The sequence below is a fragment of the Haemorhous mexicanus genome, chromosome 3 (genome assembly GCF_027477595.1).
Source record: "Haemorhous mexicanus isolate bHaeMex1 chromosome 3, bHaeMex1.pri, whole genome shotgun sequence".
Lineage (NCBI taxonomy): Eukaryota > Metazoa > Chordata > Aves > Passeriformes > Fringillidae > Haemorhous > Haemorhous mexicanus.
The window spans coordinates 26,778,592-26,798,535 of record NC_082343.1 but is presented as its reverse complement, the minus strand read 5'-3'; the positions used below and the strand labels follow the sequence as shown (position 1 = coordinate 26,798,535).

Genomic DNA, 19,944 nt, shown 5'->3' with positions numbered 1-19,944 from the left:
TCTTTATTTTGTGTCTACATTGCCAGCTCTGCTAAAGCCTGAAAACCCTCTGCTATCACAGATGGCAGTGGCCTCTGTTTGCTCTGGGAGGTGGCCAAGCACTGAAGAAGGTTCTCAGGCTGTGCTGGGCCATGTGGACAAGGTTGCACCAGTGTAAATGGCTGAAGTGTCACAGTTCCTGGGCTGATACATAAGAGGGGTTACAGTGCAGCTCCTTTGTTTTCTTACCTATGTTAGCTGTTCAAAATTAATAAGAATAGGAAAAGTATCTTGTCCTGGGTTTTTTAGTAAGTAAATTTTTTTAGACTGATACAGGACAGATCTGTTTATCTCGAAGGATCATCTTCTTAATAGCAATTTTTTCTGACTAAAACTATGAAGGCATGAAATTTTCAACATTATCAGAATGGCCTCTGTCATCATTTCTACTGATTTCAGTTGCAGCTGAGTAGTCTGACAGACAGCACTTTGTTCAGTCTGATCTCTGATTTTAGAGCTGACTATCCACATTTTTTCCACATATATTTAATAGTTTATTTGTGTTAATCACTTTCTGTAGTGGTAGAAGTGGGAAGCTCGTACAAAATAATATTGTATTACTAGCTTGGTTGAAAGAAATACCAAACAAATCTAATTGGTAAAGATTGCAGGCAATCTGCAAGGAATTGTAGCATTTTTAAAGGGGTTTGAAACTTTCAACTCATGTGTTCAACAATCATAGGTCTCAGAAAACTTTGTGTCCTTTTGTCTTTTGATTTAAATATGAATACATGTAATATCTAGCAAAGCTTTTTACAATTTGGAATCAGTTTAAAATGAAGGAGAACTCTGATTTTCATTTCATTTACCTTATGATACCTTTTGCATACCTGCTATTTGTCAGCTTCACGGTCTGGAGCAGATGGCAACATCATCTACTTGTTCACTTTACTAAGTGTTACTCTCATTGCAGGAATGCAATTCCTTGACTTTTGGGAAGAGATGAAGAGAGTAATTTCAGATTCTGAATTGGTGTCTGGTATTCCCTACTCATCTGCTGTACCAGGACTGATACAATATCTGCAGAGCATCACCAAGCTTGTAATATCAGTGCTGTCAGTGACTGCAGGTCCTGACATGCAGAGCTGTGGTTCAGCTGCTGCAAAGGAAATGGCCAAGCCCTGGCTGTCAGTGGCTCATCTCCTGCACTGTGGGTTCCATGAAGTGCGTCTGCTGGCATTGGAAGCAATACTGCTGGGCCTGAAACAAAGAAATTCCAAGCAGATTGCAGAAGGAAGAGGAGGTGTATTATGTTTACCCGCTGATTTGGAAGACACTCTTCTCACAATGGCTCTGAAGGAAACAAATCCCCAGTGTTTTTGCAAGGTAAGAGGGTGCTTTTTTTAATTGACATTTTGTATGTTTTCAGTAAATTAATGTTTTTGGTTTTTAGATCCTATTTGTAATTTTCAAAAATATATTTCAAACATGAATTATGCTTTTTAAATAGTAGTTGGGTTTTTTTACACTGAACAGGAGCCGTGCAGTAATTTTGTAACACATGTTCTTGTGTAAAAGCAAGAACTTCCTTTTTCCTTTCTTAGAACTGTCCAGAGAGAATCCTTTTGTTCTTGGAGTGGAGCTTAAGTCAGTGTTTTATTGATCTCAAATGTGCACATCCCTGTTGAGACTGTCTGTAAATTCTTTGTTTGTGAATTGTGTCTGCAGGTGCTGGAAATTCTTTACAATATGGATCTCAGAAATGTGCTTCCAAAGACTGAATGCTCTATAAAAATGAATCCAAATGAGCTCTTAACCTGGAGTTTAAACCTTGCATATATCTCCAGCAGGTATGGTCTGTCATGCATGTTGAAATACTTACATTTTAAAAACTTTCAATGTTGAACGTTAATATATTGGTTTGGGACTGCACTTTCGTTTAAAAATCTGTGTTTCAGAAAAGAGAGTGTGGCTTATTTGAATAAAGTTGGGTTCATGAGAATTTTTCAGAGAAGTAAGACCTACATCTGAATTACTGAAAAGGCCTGCAAGTCATACTAGCCCCCTGTAAATGTCCAGTTGTACACTTCTTGAAACAAGAAGCTACTTTGGATGTCCAGTGATAGCCAGTGAGCAGAGTTCTTCCTGAATGGTGATTGGGAAACACCCAGTTTACTGTAGAATTAACAATTACTTTTAATGATCCAGCCTTACACTCATTTGCTGTGAATCTGCCATCCCTTCTATCCTGGTTTGTGGGCAGATGGTTTGTAGAAAGAGCAACAGATCTCATTAAATTTGTTGGATTGGCAGAAATGGTTAATCCTAATCCTTAGGGTTTGCACTCCTTATACAGACTGTAAAGTCAGCAGAAAGCACTGGAAATGTGGATTGTAGGTCCTACTGAATTAGAAGCTGTGCCCATGCATTCATAATGGAATCCCAAACAGCCTTACAGTGTCCAGACTAAGGGTATGACATCCTGTTTCTGACAATTTTTTAAGCCATGCAAACATTGCAGTCCAGTGTTACAAACATTGAATACAGAGGGTGTAGAGTGTACAGCTGCATTTTATAGCTGTGCATATTTGCTGCTGATTTGCACTAAATTGTTCAAGTTCAAATGATGATGATGGGAGTGGTCATTTCTGGGATGAAGTAAGGTACTGGTGGTAAAATACCACTGACTGTGCTGTTAGAGGGAAGTGGCTGGAATAGCAGGCCTTGCTGCTCAGGTGTTGCCATTCCCCATGGTGGGAATAAGCTTCAGCAGCCACGGTGCCAAGAGGCATATCCTTAGATCCTGCTTAGCAGTTGTAGAAGAGATATTCCTGCAGCTAAACACTAGCTTCAAGAGGTGCATTTGTTCACAGTTTAAAATAATGTCTGGTTTATTTGACTCAGGTTCCATTTTCAAATGTGTTCTTCTATGAGATGTAAATAGCAAGTAAACATGGGAGAAGTGAAAGTAAGGGCATGTCTCATTGGCATGTCAGCTGAGAACTTAGCTAACATCTTGATCTCTAATGTAAAAGCTTCCAGTGCTCAGCTTGGAAAATATCCATTGGTGATCATCAGAAATAATTAAGAGCTGGCTGGTTTTCTTCTAGAGATGAAATGATGACAGAAATAGCTGGCTTTTTGATATGTCCTTTACCTTTTTTCCTCAGCCCTGAAAGTCAAACCATAGCTCTCAAATTTGCCTCCAAATTGATTATCCACCTTTTGCAGAGCCATCAGCAGGTAAGGGAAATGGAGCTGATTAACAGTTTTGTAATCTTGGAGTTTTTAGTGATTGCAGCAACGTGGCTTCTTTTAGATAATGACCCCAAGCTTGTGTTTTCTTGTGTTCATTTATCATTTTTGACATTCAACATTATGTCTTCCTCTCTGAATACACTGCCATGTTCTAAAGTGACAGCCATGAATATCATCTCAGTATATCCCTCTCAAAGTAATTTCAAGTTAAATACATACATAAATATTTTTGATGGAGTAATTTCAGCTTCTGAGCTCATCCAAAATGGTCACTATAATGTAGAAGGGGAAATGCCTGTGGTGTTTAATTCTTGTTCTGAATCCAGCCCATTTGCTGAGCTGCAGCTTTGTTGTGGGTTCTTGATTTTTGGAGAGCCCACAGGAGAGCACATCAGGTGGGAAGGCACGAAGCTGAAGCAGTGGTTGGGTGCAGTTCCCAGCCAGCTCAGATTTCTTTTGATTTTAAATTGTCAGTCTGTGATGTCACATATGTATGTGTAGAGCAGTGCAAAAGCAGCTTTAGTGCTAGACATTTAAAAAAATATTTTCAAATCCACTTACTGGATATTTAAAAACAAACAAAACTCTCATGATCTGTTTTAAAAGGAAGATTATTTTCCTCACGAAGCTATTATTTTTCATAGAATGAGCAGCAGAATGGATTCTTATTATATGCTAATAACCATGTCTCATTATAAAAAATATAAAATCAGATTTGCACACAAGAATTGAACACGAACTATGATATTAAATCTTTTTAGTTAAAGGAAAGGCATAGTGTGAGTACTTAAAGCTAACATAACAAAGCAGAATTAATGAAAAATGCTGTAGAAATCTTAAATAGAAATGCTGCAACAACTTTCTCTAATAAGCATATAAATCATGGGAGATCTAAGATACACCTACAGAGAGAGCTTTTGGCTTTGGGAAAGGCCAGGTACATCAGATTTCCATCTAAATTCTTTCTTTGAGCTTGCATTCAGTATTTACATCTGTGGAAGGGATTTTCTCTTCCATGAGGTAAAAGTTAAGTTCTGTTTTTCTGTGTAGTCCATCCATGTGTCTGCTTGAAATTTGAGTCATTGTAACATCTTGGGAGATTTTTAATTTTTTTTTTCACCTGTTAAAGAATCTGTAGGACACGCTCTGGCTGTGTCCCTTTGTGCAGTGCAGGTACATGGCCCTGTACCAGGCAGAATGAGGCAGAGTATGACTGAGGTTTCATTTATTCCTCAGTTAATGAGGTGGGTTGAGAGCTGGCTGAATGGCACATCCCAGAGGCTCATGAGCAGTGTCACAGGGTGTAGCTGGAGCCCTGTCACTTGTGGTGTCCCAAGGGTCAGTGCTTTGCCCAGTGTTGTTTAACTTCTTCATCAACTACTTGGGTGAAAGGGCAGGTGCCTCCTCAGCAAGTTCACTGACAGCACAAAGCTGGGAGCAGGGGTTGATACCCCCAGAGGGCTCTGCAGCCCTTCAGGAGGACCTTGACAGGCTGGAGGGATGGGCAGAGAGGAGCACTCTGAAATTCAGCCAAGGACCAGCGTATTTGTCCTTGGCATGCATGTGTAGAAGGACTGAGGATGCAAGAATACACTTTGACTTGTGTGGTAATTGGTGAGTGTGCTGTGAAGGGACAGAGTCAGACTTGCCTGTGAATACTGCTCTAACTAAAAGAAAATTTCCCAACTTTTAAATGTTCATGTGGGTTTCACCACTTTAGGAAAGCTGGGCATTTACTAATGAGCAGTATCCCTTAGGCAGGCCATGGTTCAGTGTGATGGTTAAGAGGTGCAGCATACTTCTCACATGTTCTGTGCCTTCAGATTTCAGAAGAAGTCTTGGAAAAATGGGTTCAGCTGATAATGTATTTTTGTGGAGATGAGCAAGAGACAGAGATGCTGTTAGCAGCTGCTGAAGTTCTTAAAAGTATAACATCATTCCTTCTTAGCAGTGAGAAGCTCATTCTTGGTAAGTAGCTTGAAAGTAATTTTCTGGATCTTTTTTGATGAAATCCATTAATACATGATTTCAAATGTATGTGTATGCACAGTCAAAACATAATTACATCAAACAGGTTTTTTTAAAATTTTAATAGGATTTAATTACTAAACAAATAGATTTATTTAAATTCTGGTAGAAAAAGCACATGTGCCCAGCCTCTGGCAATAACTCAGCAGAAGGGACACATGAGATGTTGTTATGTCTCCAGGTCACTATACACTGGTGTGCAGAATTCCTGGCTTGCAGTTGTTCTGTGACTTGAACCTTTCTGTAGTACTCTTTTGGTGGGCTGGACACAGTTTAGTTTAACACTGGGAGCGTAGCAAAGCTGTGCTGGCTGGATGTTGGAATGAAGGTTTTCGGTCTAGAAATGAGAGACACGTTCTACTATAAGAAAAATTAATAATTGGATCACATTATATCTCCCAGGTATAAGGATTTTTGTTTGAAGTTAACATTAGACTGTTGTCGCCCTGATTTTTTAAGATTTTCCAAGCCTTCTGATGTTTGCATTCTTGTGGCAGACTTTCTCACACACTTTCAGTAAATAACTTATTGTTTTGCATTCTTTTAAGGAGGAGGAGAAATTTGATGGACTGTTGGTTTGTCCAGTGTCATTGGAGAGGTGGCACTTTCACCCTCCAATCCACTGTCACTTTTGGGAAACTATAAATGTTGGAGTCAGAAAATAACCTTACCCTTTTCTTCATCTTGAGAGCAGTGGTGTGCACTTGTGTTGTTTCGTGTCCTATAGTGACAGACTGTCTCTTTAGAAAACAAAGAAGGTGAACAAAAAAGCCTACATGGCCTTATTCAACAGTACATATAGTGACTGGGAGACAGAGCCAAGTAAAACTTTGTTTTGTTCTGGAGAATAGATGGGGTTTTTCTTTTAGCTTCCCCCCCACCCTGCCTTCTGTGAATAGAAAATGGGAGGATTTTGTGACTGAAGGGACAGGAGATATGCAAGAATGGGTAATACTAGATCATAAAGAAATTCTTTTGCATTCTGAACAGGACAGTTTTAGATACTTTTAACTCCATGATACTTCAATCCAGTGTAGTTATGTAAATGTTTTTAGTTTAAGTAGCTTCGGTCCATCCATGTGGCCTGGATACAAATATCTCTTATACAAAAACAGCGTATTTCTTAATCTGTAGATAGTGGTTTTGGGAAAAAATAGCTATTATTTTGAGATGTGCCTTTTAAGAGGTATTGATAACATTCACCAGAGCTAAATCTATATGAGGTAGACATTGCACTATTAAATGTTTATAGTATCAACTCTGGAAATCTTAACCTTCACCATCTAGATAAAGCTCTTCATAATGCAGACATCATTACCATTTTATGTCAAATGAAGACAGTGGAAGTCTTGGAGTGAAAACCTCCCAAATGCTGTGCTACTCATCTGTTGTTATTTGGATGTGGTCCATAGATGGTGGACAACAGTTTCCTCTTTGATCTTGTCAAAACAGTTGCTGATTTCCATGCTTTCCAGTCAGGCTAATGTGAAGGTCTGAAATAAAACATAGCAGCAGTTTGTATCCTGCATAAAATCCTAACAAAACAAATGAAAACAGACAAGTAAACAAAAATAAATGCTCCCCAAACAGCCCAGAAAATAGACCCCCTAGGCCTCAGTGGGCAAGCCATCTGAATTAGCTCTTTGCTCTGAAAATTGATGCAGGGGAAGAAAGATGCGGAGCTGACCCTTCGTGGTACCTAGAATTGTCAGTCTGGGATCTTCACAACTGTGAAGCTGTCAGTACTGCAGTGGGGAGTTGGCAAATCAAGGGCATGGGCTGGTGATTAGTTGTAGTGATATAAACCCAGGATAATTCCCTTGAAGGGGTTGTGTGCATGTAAACAGCTCCGACTTCTGTGCCTTCTGCATCAACTTGCTTGACCACATATAGTAAAAAGCAGGAGTTAAAGGAAACTGTGGTTGTATGAAATGGAGTTGTAGTCAGTCCCAAGAGCTTCCATTACTGTGTTCCTAAGAGAAAGAGGGTGAATGCCAGTCTGTATATTCTGGGTGACCCCATCATCTCTTCATCAAGCTGCTTGAGGGTTCAGAAAAGGTCTTTATGCAAATTCCCTTTGTAGACTTCCACTGCTTCTGGAGATACAAAAGAAACTTGTTTAGATGGGAAATCTGAATATTGAATCTCTAGGGGAATAATTATTCTGCCCTAGCAGTACCAGTATAATATTATTGACTGTGTCATGCTAGAAAAAAAAAGCAACTTCTTTCTGAAGTAATTATACTTCATGCCATTGCCACATAGGGAAGTTACAGGTAATACAGGAATGCTTCTGCTGCCTGTGTGGTAAAGCCTAGAGCAATTTACTTTGGCCAAGCAGTGATACAGCTATGTATTTGTCTGGCTAGCCTTGTAATACAAATCTCTGACAAATCTGCTGAAAACATGGTAGAGGAAAACCTGCAGTGAAACACAACTCTTGTGTTGTCTGTGGTCACCAGAAAGTAATATCTCACAGCTGGCTGCATCTTAAAGTGAGCTTCCAGTGGATTCCTTTAATCAGGATGTTCAACAAGACTTGAAAAGTCAGCTGAAAAATACCCCAGCAAACCTAGGAGTACAGATGTGTGACATGAGCTGTTCATGCATGGTGTGACAGCAGTAAATGGCACGAGGGTCTGCAAGGGAAGCATGGCTTGTGAGGTGTAGGTGAGGCACTGGGGGTTGTGTGTGTGTGTGCTGTCTGCCTGCTTGGGCATTACCAGTTCATCACCTCCCTCTTGGCACTTCTCTCTGGTCAGTCTTAGCTGTGTACATGGAATCACCCCACAGATTGAACTGGTTTCCAGCAGAGAGTGGGTGTAAGGCTGGCAGGGCCTGCTGGTGAGTGCTGGGGATGTGGGAGAAGGAGGTGAAGGTAGATCCCTGCAAGGTGTGGTCAGTAGCTGTTGCCAGGAGGGAATGGCACTTCTGTCCAGCACCACTGGCAGTATCTGAAGAAAGCTTGGTTTGGCAGCCTCTGCTCCAGGCAGATGGCAGCAGCAAATCCATGGTCAGGGTGTTGATGAGTGACCAGTCTCCAGCCACAGAATTTTTGAAGTTGCCAAATAGGAATTCTGCACTCCTAGAAATTGTAAAAAATGGAGAGCACTCATGACTCAAGTTGAACCCAGATAGAGAGGCCCATTCTCTTATCTGTTGCCCACTGTTTAAACCAAGCTGAGTCTGCCACCTAGATAAGGTTCACAGATGCTGAAAATACTTTGGTTTTATTGCTAGTATTTCACCCGGTGGTTTGCCAATGCCTTTCATGTCTTGTGTTTAGGTGTGGAAACAGAGCTTTCTAACTTCTTTGAATGCTTATAAGAAATAGAGCTCTAATTTTTCTCCACAAATAAATATAGGACTGTCTGATACCCTTGGTCTGTGGAAATGTGTGATTCTACTGCTGCAGAATGAAGACTTGGTAGTAAGGGATGCTGCTGCTGAAGTGATACAAGTGGCACAGTCAGAAAAAAGAAACAATGAAGGAACAGGTACGTTAACATTACTTTTAAATATTATTAAATGTTTTGGAGGCAAAAGTGTTTCTCTTCTCATCACAAATTTGTTGCTAACTGTAAGGTGCTTCATCCATCTCCTAGAATTATGTACCATAAAAGATAACACCGAATTTGATGCCCACCATGCTTTATTATTTTACTTTTACTGTTCTTGGTTTAATTTGCAAATGATTACGTGGCGATGTAAAAAAGACAACAGCAGGACTCAGCTTTATGGTTTGTGCTGTGATGAGTCAATATTCGCATAATTTCAGTTTGAAAGTTCTTTAATATCAGCTCTGGTCTAATAATGCAGTGCAAGATACTCCTTGAATCCCACGTTGTTATGAGAGCCTATTCACAGATAGGAATCTAGGAAGCAATATTCAACTCATTGATTCATTATTAGACCTTGAAATCCATTTAGATCCAGATCAACAAAGACAATTCTCAGCATACCCACAATGTGTTTTTAAGGATGTGGGCCTTTTGTCTGCTTGCCCTAATTTACTCAACCCTGTTAATTTTAAAATAGCCACAAAACTTGAGTAGGCTTAACTAATTAACGTGCTTCACTTTGAGAGTCTTTGCTGACACATTCTTCCATGTGTTGGGAATAAATTAGAGTTTACTACCAAGCTCATCACTCTCTGGTGGTCCCTGGTCTTTGCTACTCAGTAATGCCTGTACCAACTTGTCTGCTGTCAGCTCAGATTCCATGTGAACTTCTGCTAGGCTGAAGATAAAGCAGCTCTGTGGTTTAAAAAAAATAAGAAAAGGCAGTAAAATGATGTTTGCCATTGTTATAGATAGAAGTAGCCAGGAATCTGCTCATGTGGCAGGTATGGTTTTGAGCTGGGACTGTTCAGGCACAGAGCTATGGGGTAGAAGAAGGTAAAAGGAGGAATATGGCATGGACAGCTTTCATCTTTGTGTTAAATCCCACAGCTCTTTCAGTTTCTCTAGTCCCAGCTACAGCTCTCTTGAGTATCGAGGGGCTCTGTGTGCCTGTGCCTCAGGTCCCCAGTGCTGGCCTTTGGGGGCATCCTCAAGCATCTCAAGATGGTACTTTCTTTGGGAATAATAACAGTGCTAGATTGTCTCTCTGAGTCCTGTATCTTCTCCCTTCTTCCCTATTGTATCCTGGTGCCAAGGGATATTTTCCTGTAACTGGATGAGAGCGGTCCTCTGTCTCCTAATTAATACTAAGGTCACCTCAGTGCTTGCTCTTATAGCTTACCGCTTTGTAAAGCTGAAGTGACCATAATTGAGAAGATAACATAATAATTGTTTTTTATTTGCTATGTTCCTAATTAAAGATAGGGACCCCACTCTCCAAACTTCTGTTAACCCCTTAGTTACACTTAGCTGTGCCTTTCTGTTTTTTCATTTAAACTTCTTGCAATGAAATGAATGTCTGTCTTCTGTGACTAGAAAAGAATGCCGCATTTGAAAAGAGATAATTCAGTTTCCTTTCATGTCCATTTTTCATCATTGGTATTCCTTCCTGTGATCTTTTTTCCCCACTAAACTCTTTTCACTTTTTGTGATTTCCTTTCAAGCTTTTGGGGGAGCAATTTTGCCCTTGTGGTTTTTATTTATAACCAGATTAAAATAAGCTCATCTTTGTGTGTTGTTTGTTTACTTTCATTTACCCCCTTTCTTTTCATGTTCGTGTGAGAGTATGCAATGTGTTTGTGTCTGTGGTTTAGACATTTCATGGATCACTAGACCTCTCTGTCGTGGGAATTTTTAAATTACATTCAAATATCTGCTTATTTTTTTCAAGTTTTCATACCATGAAAGTCTGATTTTTCATCACAGCACTGACTTAAAGATAACTGAACCCACAGACTGAAATTGATAGAAGCTGTGAAACAGCTCTCTTTAAAATTCTTACTTTATAACAAATTACTGCATACGGTAAATTAACTGACTTTTCATTTCCATTATACAATGATAAATTAGTATTGTGGCCCAGTAGTTTTGTCATGAGATCAGAAAGATGACTTGAGATCAGAAATAGGAATGGATGTTTAGAAACCTGTTTTCATACATTCTGTAATTGTTTCACTTTTATGTCATTACCATTACCACTAGAAACAGGAGAGAGATAAGAGACAATTATAATTTCAGCTTCATTTGTGCATCAAAAGTGTTGTGTCCTAGTAGCCATTATATTTCCAGAAATACTGCACTGTAGGAATGGGTTATGGTGTGTTTCATCTTTTTCTGCTGTTAATTTGCCATACAGAGATGAGGAATGCTGTTCACAAAATACAAGCTCTGGACTTGCCAGAAATTTTGGTGCTAGCATCTTCATATCCACTCCTCACAAAATTCCCTTTTCCCACTGTGTACACAGCATGTTAGGGAGGAGTAGCCTATAGCTGCCTGCAGATCTGCATTTATTGTCAGCTTAGGGAATCAATGTCATGAGTGCTTCATTTTTATTGAGATCCAGAAGAATTGGTGATTATAGCCTGGCAACTGCCCCTGCCCTTCCTGTGTAATACCAGCTGGCATCTTGTTTTCATGTGGAAGAGTGGGAAAGGTTATGTACTTGTGTGTTACAGTCAGACCAAGGCTGAATTATCATCCTGTTCAGCAGAGTAAGGTGGAGTTGAATTGTTTTTAACAGTAGCAAAGTTATTTGCATAGAATGTTCACAGAGTTTTTGTAGCATGGTTCTCCTTTACATGCCTGTTGCTGAATAACAGCAGAAACGTGGATGATAGTGTCAAATAATAGATATTTTCATGTCATTTAGAGATGGTGAAACTGGAGACAAATGATCCTGTCTGTTACAGTGTCCTTTCACTTCCAGTAACAGCTCCTATCTTGTGTAATTCTTTGAAATGCTACATGAGCTCTCCTGGAGGAGAATATGAATTTGGTTTCTTGTTTTTCCCTTATGGTTTTGTTGAGGGGAAAACCCCCAGTCTCCTCAGGCAACTAATCATGCAGCTTTGGATCACTGAAATTACAAAAGCAGTAAGCAGTGGAGGCAGAAATGTGTGATAACACATGTGATACAAGAACCCTGTGGAAATTGCAGCCCCAGGAGAAAAGCTCTAAAGACCAAACGCTGATACACTGCAGGGCCCCTGTCCTCACTCTACCCTGCTATTTACCCCCAAGCAAAACCCTACCAGCCCTACTGTTTTCTTATAGAAGGCAAGAACCTCTACTGTTAGCAGTAAAGTTCACTTTTAAAATGTATTTTATTCATACAGAGAAGCTTGTTTTATGTTTTCAGTATGTGCAAAAGTTCATATTCAGTAGGGGAAGTTACTGAGGTTGGATGATGGAAGTCATTTTCTGAGCAGAGTAGGTCAAACAGAATCCTGTCTCACCAGAAAGGAGAAAAGCCTCTGTTTTCTTTGCTAAAAATACCAACTTAGCAGGTAGTTAAGGGTTTCCTAATAAGTGGAACAATATAATCCCCATCTGTAACTCAAGGTATTGTGTGTACACTTTGTTGTTGTTTCCTCATGCATTGAGGTGTAAACCTCTGGCGGATTGTTTTATTCCTTTTAGTATGAGGGAGGGTACAGGAAGTATTGTATTCAGTGTAAAGGTAGAATAGTTGCTTTGAAATCTAATTAAATTAGTGACCCATGGCTGTGTAAAGTCTAGACCTATTCACAGCAGCATTTTTTATACAAGAGAGTTACTCCTTAAAAGAAAGATGATTTAAGTTGGGGAAGCAAGAGTGCTTTTTCCCTACTGGTGATCGCTTTGCTAAATATCCTGAAAAATGCAAGTATCTGTGTTAGAACAAAAACTGTGTTTTTTCCTCTATGGCTTTTTTCCTAATCTAGAGAAGAATTATATGAAGTAAAGTTACGAGCTTGGCAGTACTAGAGAAGTTTGAATGAACTATTTTTCTACCATTATAGCCAAGCCAATCAAATCCTATAAAATTCTGTATTAAAAAACACCTTTAGTCAGCTTAACCTTTATGTTGGTAAATTACCAAATTAACCTTAAATGAGTTTAAGGGCATTTTTAGTGTCATCAGCATTAGCACCAATTTAGCTGATTTTTAAAATTGAGCTGAATTAAGTTTAGATGAGCAATTAGATTTGCAGACTTGAGGAAATCTTTTGAAAGTGCCTGAATGATTTAGCAGCCTAAATACACTTCTGAAATATAATGGAGGACTTCAAGGACTTTTTGCTACTTTTGTTGTGAAATAGCAGTTTTTTACAGACATGAGCAAATTAGCTCCTGGGCCCAGCAGTGTGGCTGCAGCAGAGCTTGTGCAGCCCAGGGCAGGTAAATGGCCCACTCTGAGCACCACCTTCACTGGGTGCAGTGGGAGCATCTTTGAAAATCAGTCTAATGTTATTGTTACATCTCTGTGGTTTTGAGTAATTCTAAGCACGATGTAGTCAGCTTTAATCTACTGGCTAAAATTTCAGATATATTAACTCAGTTTCTTTGGTTCCATTTCACATGCTTAAGAAATAGCAATAGCTGATACTCCTGTGCTAGGAGTTTCTGAGCAAAAGACAAAGTTCTCTTTTCTTCTCTTGATGGTTGCTCCCTTCTTGATAGAGTCTACTTTTTATCTTTGGGGAAAATGATCAGTGAAAGTGACAAGTGTCCTGGTTTTTTGATTTACCAGCAAGGAAAAATTAATTCATGAGCTGGCTGGTTTAAAGAAGCTGACTCCACCTTCTGAACTGACTTTCCACCATCTCTTGGGAAGGGGATGGCACTACAGAGCAGATGGAGTTAAGATTCCTGTGGAAGTCTTCACTGCTGGGTGTTGACTGTTATAGGGGCCCACACTACTTCAGGTTTATCTTATTGTTTCAGGCATGTAGGAGCATTTCAGCAACCTTTATTTTGTTCATTGGCCAGCGAGTATAAATGTGTGTAAAGGGAGAAATTAAAATGTGCTGCTTGAGGGGGTGGTGGAGGAAGAAAAAATATTGAATTAGACTGAAGCGCTTAAAGATTTTCAAGGTGTCTCTAAATTCTCTTCTAGACTTAGAAAGACTTTAGACCTAACCATCTGACTGGGTAGAACCTTTCTCTGTGAACCATGCTGTCATCTGAGAATGGAGAAGAGCAAAGCTGCTTGTTGCTTGCACCTCAGTTTTCTTTTTCACACATCATTAGTGTAAAAGTCAAGGCAAATTCAACCAAAACCAAACATCTTCATGAACCTAGAGTAGGTGTGGCTGTCATGATTGTGAGTGGAAGAAGGTTTATGTGTGGGGGTTTTTTTGGCACAGTGATGGTGTAAATAAGCCTTAGCAGAGGTAGGGGAAGTTAAGGGACAATCAGACTCGCTATATTAACATTTGAAAGAAACAAGGGGAGAAGAAATCCTGCTCGGATTTATGTTTCTTGTTCCTGTCCTCTAAAAATCTTCCTTGTTGAACCTAAAGCTGTGCAAAAGGTTTCATACATGTGTGCCCTTAGAAGATCTAGTAAATCACTTGAGGAAGAGATAAGAGATAAGCAGTCTGTGTGATGTTAATGCAGCACAATGGTCTGGCAGTCATCATCAACACCACAGGTGATATCAGCAAATCATGGGTGACTGGCATGATCCAAAAACTTGTACCCCAAATGTCCTTTACAACTAGTCTATGAAGCATTTCAGGACAAGTGGCTCAGATTTCATCTACTCCAGTTGCTAGTGAAACAGCTATGAGTAAGTGCTGGGAAAACCTAAAATGCTAAATGGACCTTGGTAATGTTAAATGCTAAAAATACCATTAACATTGGTGGTGTTTAGCTGCACAATTAAAGCATCCTACGTATTGCATTGGAAACAGTGAAGAAAGATATTTTACTTTATTCATTGCCTCATTTGCTTGTTGGCATTTGAAACTGTGTTCATACTATTCATTAAAGTAAGTGCCAGCTTTGTCCATAGCAAAAGGGGCTTTTCTTGCTCATGTGTATCATTGAGTAAATGCATTATATAGATTTCTTAAATTTAGTTCATGAGCATGTCAAGTTAACCCCTCTCTCCAGACCTGTTTACTTGCCAAGTGCAAAGTCCGTGCTGTGGGATTGGAGATGGGAAAATGACTGGGGGTTAGAACCTGTGCCCCACTGCTGTGTGCAGTATAAATGTTGTAAGTCACTGTGTCTTCCTCTATGAAATATAAAGAAGAGATGCCAGCAAACTGTTCAGAACTCTCCTTTTCATGTCATTGTGTGTTCATCCTCTTGCCAGGCCAGGGGATAGATTAACCACCTTTTGCTCTACTTCCGTGCTGTAGGTGTAACCTTCCAGTGAGGCAGGTGGGAGGGCTGTGGTGAATAAAACAAATGTCAGGTTACTCTGATCCTGGGCAAAGATTAGTGTGGAGGGTTCTACTTTTCTCATGCACTAGGTGACTTGCCCTGATGTTCAGGTTAGGCTAATGGGCCTCTGAGGCCCCAGACAGCTCCTTTAGTTGTGGCTCTTAAAACCAGTTCTGGCAGCTGCCTGGCTTTGAGGAATAAGTGGTAATTGCCCAAACATAAACTAGGGAATTGCATGCATGCAGGCTGGTTTAAGGATGCATTAACTGGCAAGGTCATGGGTGATGAAATTTCCTTTGCTTGATTAAAGTCAAACTTGTGCATTTTCTTCTCTATTCTGATATTTGATTTCCCTCTGTTTAGAGGTTTGCTGGAGTGGTTACAAAAAACATAAAGTCAGAAGAACCTGGCTGTAGAAAGAGCTTGCTGATACTGCTGCCTGGAGCTCTTCCACTAGCCAGCCTGAGAGTGGAGTGGTTGGTAGTGCTGTGGGTGGGTGGCTCCAGCTGCACACAGAAGACTGAACACTTTCCTTCTAGACACGTGACTTGCTGTGATACAGCTGCTATGGTGTGGAAAGTTAACAGCTTCCTTCAAATGGATGAATTTCAGGCCCTTGCTAATGCCATGTGTAGGTAAAAACAGCGCTTTGGAAAGACCGTTTAAAATGCACTTATTGTCTTCCATGATTTTCAAGCTGCATTGAGAATTGCTTATAATTTTGGAACCTGTTGGTGAGAAAAATCTCCCAGACAGATCTTGTGATATGCCACGGGTTCTTGGGCACAGTCCAGAAGTTCTCACAGTGTTGTCTGGGTTACTAATGGAAAACTGCTAATCATATTAGCCAAAATATGTTTATGTTCCCTGTACTGGGGACAAGTGGAAAGAAGGTTAATGAAATTTTTTTCTGGAATCAGCTCAAGGATTTCTTCCGCTTTGTGAATATTCTTGATAACTGCATTCTGGTAACTAGATGTGCAGCTCACTAAACAGAATTTCTAAGCTATGAAAGAGGAGCCTTTTGAGCTGAATGTTAGGATTTAAATGGGAGGCATTTATCCAAATGGCCTTTAAGCAGTAGAAAGCAGAATAGACATAGACAAGACCCATCCAGGCAGAAGAGAATATGAACAAGATGCAATACAGTCAAAAGCAGAAAAAAATCACAGCAAAGCAGAGCTGCTCCTGTTGCAGAATGATTTTCTACAATTTTAGGTTTATTTTCAGAAGATTATGTGGGAATCTATGTGATACCCTGTTACAAGGAATATGTCTTGAGGCCTCAGTGGAGAGGTGTAAAGCAGAGGCAGCAGTTTGCAGTGTTCTGTTCAAACACGGTGTAGGACTTTGTATTGAGACACTGTAAGGTGATGACATCTCTTCAGTTCCATTAGATAAGGCCTGTTGAGGACAGGGGGAAGGTCACACAGCTGTGTGTGTATTCTGGGAATGCTCTGACGTGGGCCCTGGCAAAGGAGGCGGTGGGTGCTGCCTGGAATGACCAGAACACTCTGCAGGGTGAAGTGCACCACATGTTACTGAAGAGTAGTGTAAACCATGAAAGGGAACATCACTGATAGGCACCCTTAAGCTGTCTGTAATTGTAGGATCATAAGTAGATAGGGTTCAAACAGAAAAAAAGACAGCATTCTCCTTTAAATGTTCAGTGCTGAACCTTCTGCTTAAAGGACCCTGACTCTGGCTGCATCATTTTATCCTTTCCAAGCTTTTAATGGTCAGTACTTCTCATGCACCTGCATAGAGAAGGATTTATGTGGAGAGACAAATATGTAATGATGATCATTTAAATCTTGGCAAACTAAATAAGTGGCAAATACCTGTGCCATTTGGTGACTACTTGATGACTGTGATGACCTCTCATTTAAGAAGTTTCTTCCAGAGAGAAAAATGACACGTGGTAGAGATTATGAAACACTTACTGTGGCTAGAAGCTGTAATTTGGGGTTTTTTTACATCTTCTGTAGTAATTCTAAGAAGGTAACAATTACATGTCAGTTGCAAGGATGAAAGAATTGAGGTCTGGGAGTGTAAATGAATTCATCTGGTCTTTCTGCTAGAATAAATTCAAGGCTGTTTCAGAAACAGATTTGACTTATAGCCTGGTTGCATAATATTTTTATGCTAATAGGTATATTTTGTGTCTTTGTAATAGTATTTATGTTATGTGTGGCATTCTACTTTTGCATCCTTAAAATATCTCCTGTTGTTATGAAAACTTTTGGAAGATCTCTCTGGAAAGTAATTAGGTCTTAAAATTGCATTTGTAGTACGATTGCTTCCTGGTTTAATGGTGACTCTTGAATAATGTTTAACCATCTTCCTTAGATACTTAGGAAGAGTTGGCTGAAAATATGACTTAAATGTTTTTGTTCAGAAAACTCTTTGGTGATTACTTTTGGGCTCAGGGACCCATCACTGAATTTGCTGACTGCCTTTTTTTTTTCTTTCTGATGCGAGTGTAGAGTAAGGCTGTTTGTTATCCACAGCTTACCTCCTAAACTTGGGAGTCTTTGTGTGTGAGTAAAATATTAATGAAGACGCAGTTCTGTATGAAACTTCCTAAGGTTATGAAGCCAGGTTTTCTGATAAAAGTGTAAAAGTGTTGTTCCTGTTTGCTTAACAAGTGTGTGCCCTTTTGATATAAGCAAAATAGCACCATTGACGATGATCTTCTGCTTTGAAAGCGTTTCACTTTATTTCTGAGAGAGACATAGGGTGTTTCAGTCTAACAAAAATTGCTTTGATTTTTTCTCCTGATTAATCATAGAAGAAGTAAGCAACAGTCTTAATTATCTTCATTGAAAAAGTAATTTTGCAAACTAGGCCAGTAAACTGTGAAATCAGCCTCTGCAGAGGTAAACAAAAAATGAAGGACTGATGATATTCTTCTGAATAGAGCTATTTTGTGCTTTCTCTAAACAAGCTGGAAGTGCAGAAGACTCAGTGCTTTGGAGCAAACGTGCTCTGCTCCACAAGAGCGTGACAGATTGTCAGGGAAGGCCAGGGGAAAAGCAATTGTATTATTCACCCTACATTGGCTACTTTATACACCTAGGCCAGGAAGAGTTGTGAGGGTTTGCTGTTTTGGTTTCTTGGTTGCTTTTTGTAGGTGGCATTCTAGATTGCTAATTGTGGGCATGCTAATAATCAAGAAAAATGTTAAGCTCTAAAATCATATCTAGACTTGTGAAATATTATATCAACAGATTTATTTAGAGATGTAATTGAAGTTCTGTGATACAAGAAGTTTGCAACAGCCGTCCCGTAGTCTCTATGGCATTTTGCCACTGTGTTCAGCTCTTGTAAGGGTCAGATGTTTTATTTGAATAAATTGACTCCAGTTTTATTAGTTAAAAACACTGAAATGAAACTTGCACTTACAAGGTTGTAGCTTGTCCTTTATCTGTAAAAATGAAGTCTGGGCACAAATTGTGTTGTTTTGCTGACCGGTTGCTGCAGTTCTTTTATTGATACTGCTTCTTCTGTTTCACTGGTACTGAGAAAAGATAAAGATGTCCCAATCAATTGCTTTTTGAAAAAACAATGGCTACCTGAGTAATTTGATATACAGGACAGATACTATTAAAAAGTAATTTTTAAAGCTAGATTATATTGAAAAGTAGCCAAGCAACAATAGAAATCTTGTTACTTCAAGAAGAATTGTTCATTGGTTAGCAATTGAGAAAAGGGAGTAAGGAAAAGAAGAATACTGGAGGAATTAAGGGGAGTTGTGTACAAATGAAAATAAAACTGTTTCATTTTAAATGGAGCTCACTTTCTCAGAGCATCCAGCTAGAGGTTAGGCATAGTTAGAAACTGGGATATGGAAGTTGGTGATAGCTTTTTGATCCTTTCTTACCTGGCACAGGTGAAAGCTAGAACAAATAGGGTGCTTTTCTAACTGGGAGTGCACAAAAAGGCTTTGGTTATCCACAGCCTGTCACCGCCCCACTCCTCCTCACATTGCTTAAAATGCAGGAGTCCAAAACGACATGGACCAGCATCTCTGATATTTTTGGGATCTTGCTTATTAACTTCCCACACAGTGCAGTTAAGTACTGCATGCTAGAAGTTCTGCAGGGAAGGACTTGGGAGAGCCCTGGGCTGGCACATCCATACACACATGGAGTTCCTTGTAAAGGCTGAGCTGGAATGCCCGTCAGATCCCAGAGGTATTTCAACAAGAGTGCGGAGATGATCCATTCCTGCAAGCAGATTTTTGCACACAGAATTTCATTTGTGTGTTTGTAGGTGGGAGTGAGGTAGAGGATATAAATACCTTTGCAAACTAACCTAAACCACCACCTTGTTTTCACCTAAGTCAGCACTTGAAATTTGTAATGACCAAGGTAATTCCTACCTGTGACAGAGTCAAAGCGGCACCTTAGAATGAAAGTTGGTTTTATTATATTACTGATTTCCTGTGCCACAGCCTTCCCACTGATTTGGTTACTTTAATTCCTGGTGTGTTGGTGGAGGGGAGGTGGGGGGAAGCAGTTGTGGGACACAATGGGCTCATACTTCAAAACCTGAGATGTGTAAAACTCAATGTCTCTTTTTTTTCCCCCCCCTATAATCAGTTCCAAATGAGCACTTACAAGGAGAACTCTGAACTGGCTTAGTTGAACAAATTGATTTCTCATGCTTGAGAAAGTAAAGTTAAACATCCTTGCAAAGCCTAGAAATGTAAATTTTTAGAACTAGACTTTTTATAAAAGGCTTTTGATTTATTAGATTTAGAGCAAGACTGTTGAAACTACCTTGAGGAGCAGAATTATTTATGGCAGCTGCTTACAGTACCAGTGTAATGCCACTTTCGCATGTTTTTAATTTGGTTCCTTCACATGGTCTGTGCTGTGTTAATGATCACCTTGTC

General features: G+C 39.7%; 1 protein-coding gene across 3 annotated transcripts in view; it reads left to right on the top strand.

Moving 5' to 3' along the window:
* Positions 1-19,944, top strand: part of THADA (THADA armadillo repeat containing) — a 152,811-nt gene that overhangs the window by 116,515 nt on the left and 16,352 nt on the right. For 2 of the 3 annotated variants that reach the window (XM_059841162.1, XM_059841163.1), the window contains exons 32-36: positions 953-1,365; positions 1,708-1,829; positions 3,150-3,222; positions 5,061-5,205; positions 8,631-8,762. In XM_059841162.1, coding sequence (XP_059697145.1) covers positions 953-1,365; positions 1,708-1,829; positions 3,150-3,222; positions 5,061-5,205; positions 8,631-8,762 — 885 coding nt within the window. Of the gene's footprint in view, positions 1-952; positions 1,366-1,707; positions 1,830-3,149; positions 3,223-5,060; positions 5,206-8,630; positions 8,763-15,407; positions 15,640-19,944 lie in introns of those variants that run through there. The other variant, XM_059841164.1, reaches the window with a different exon arrangement.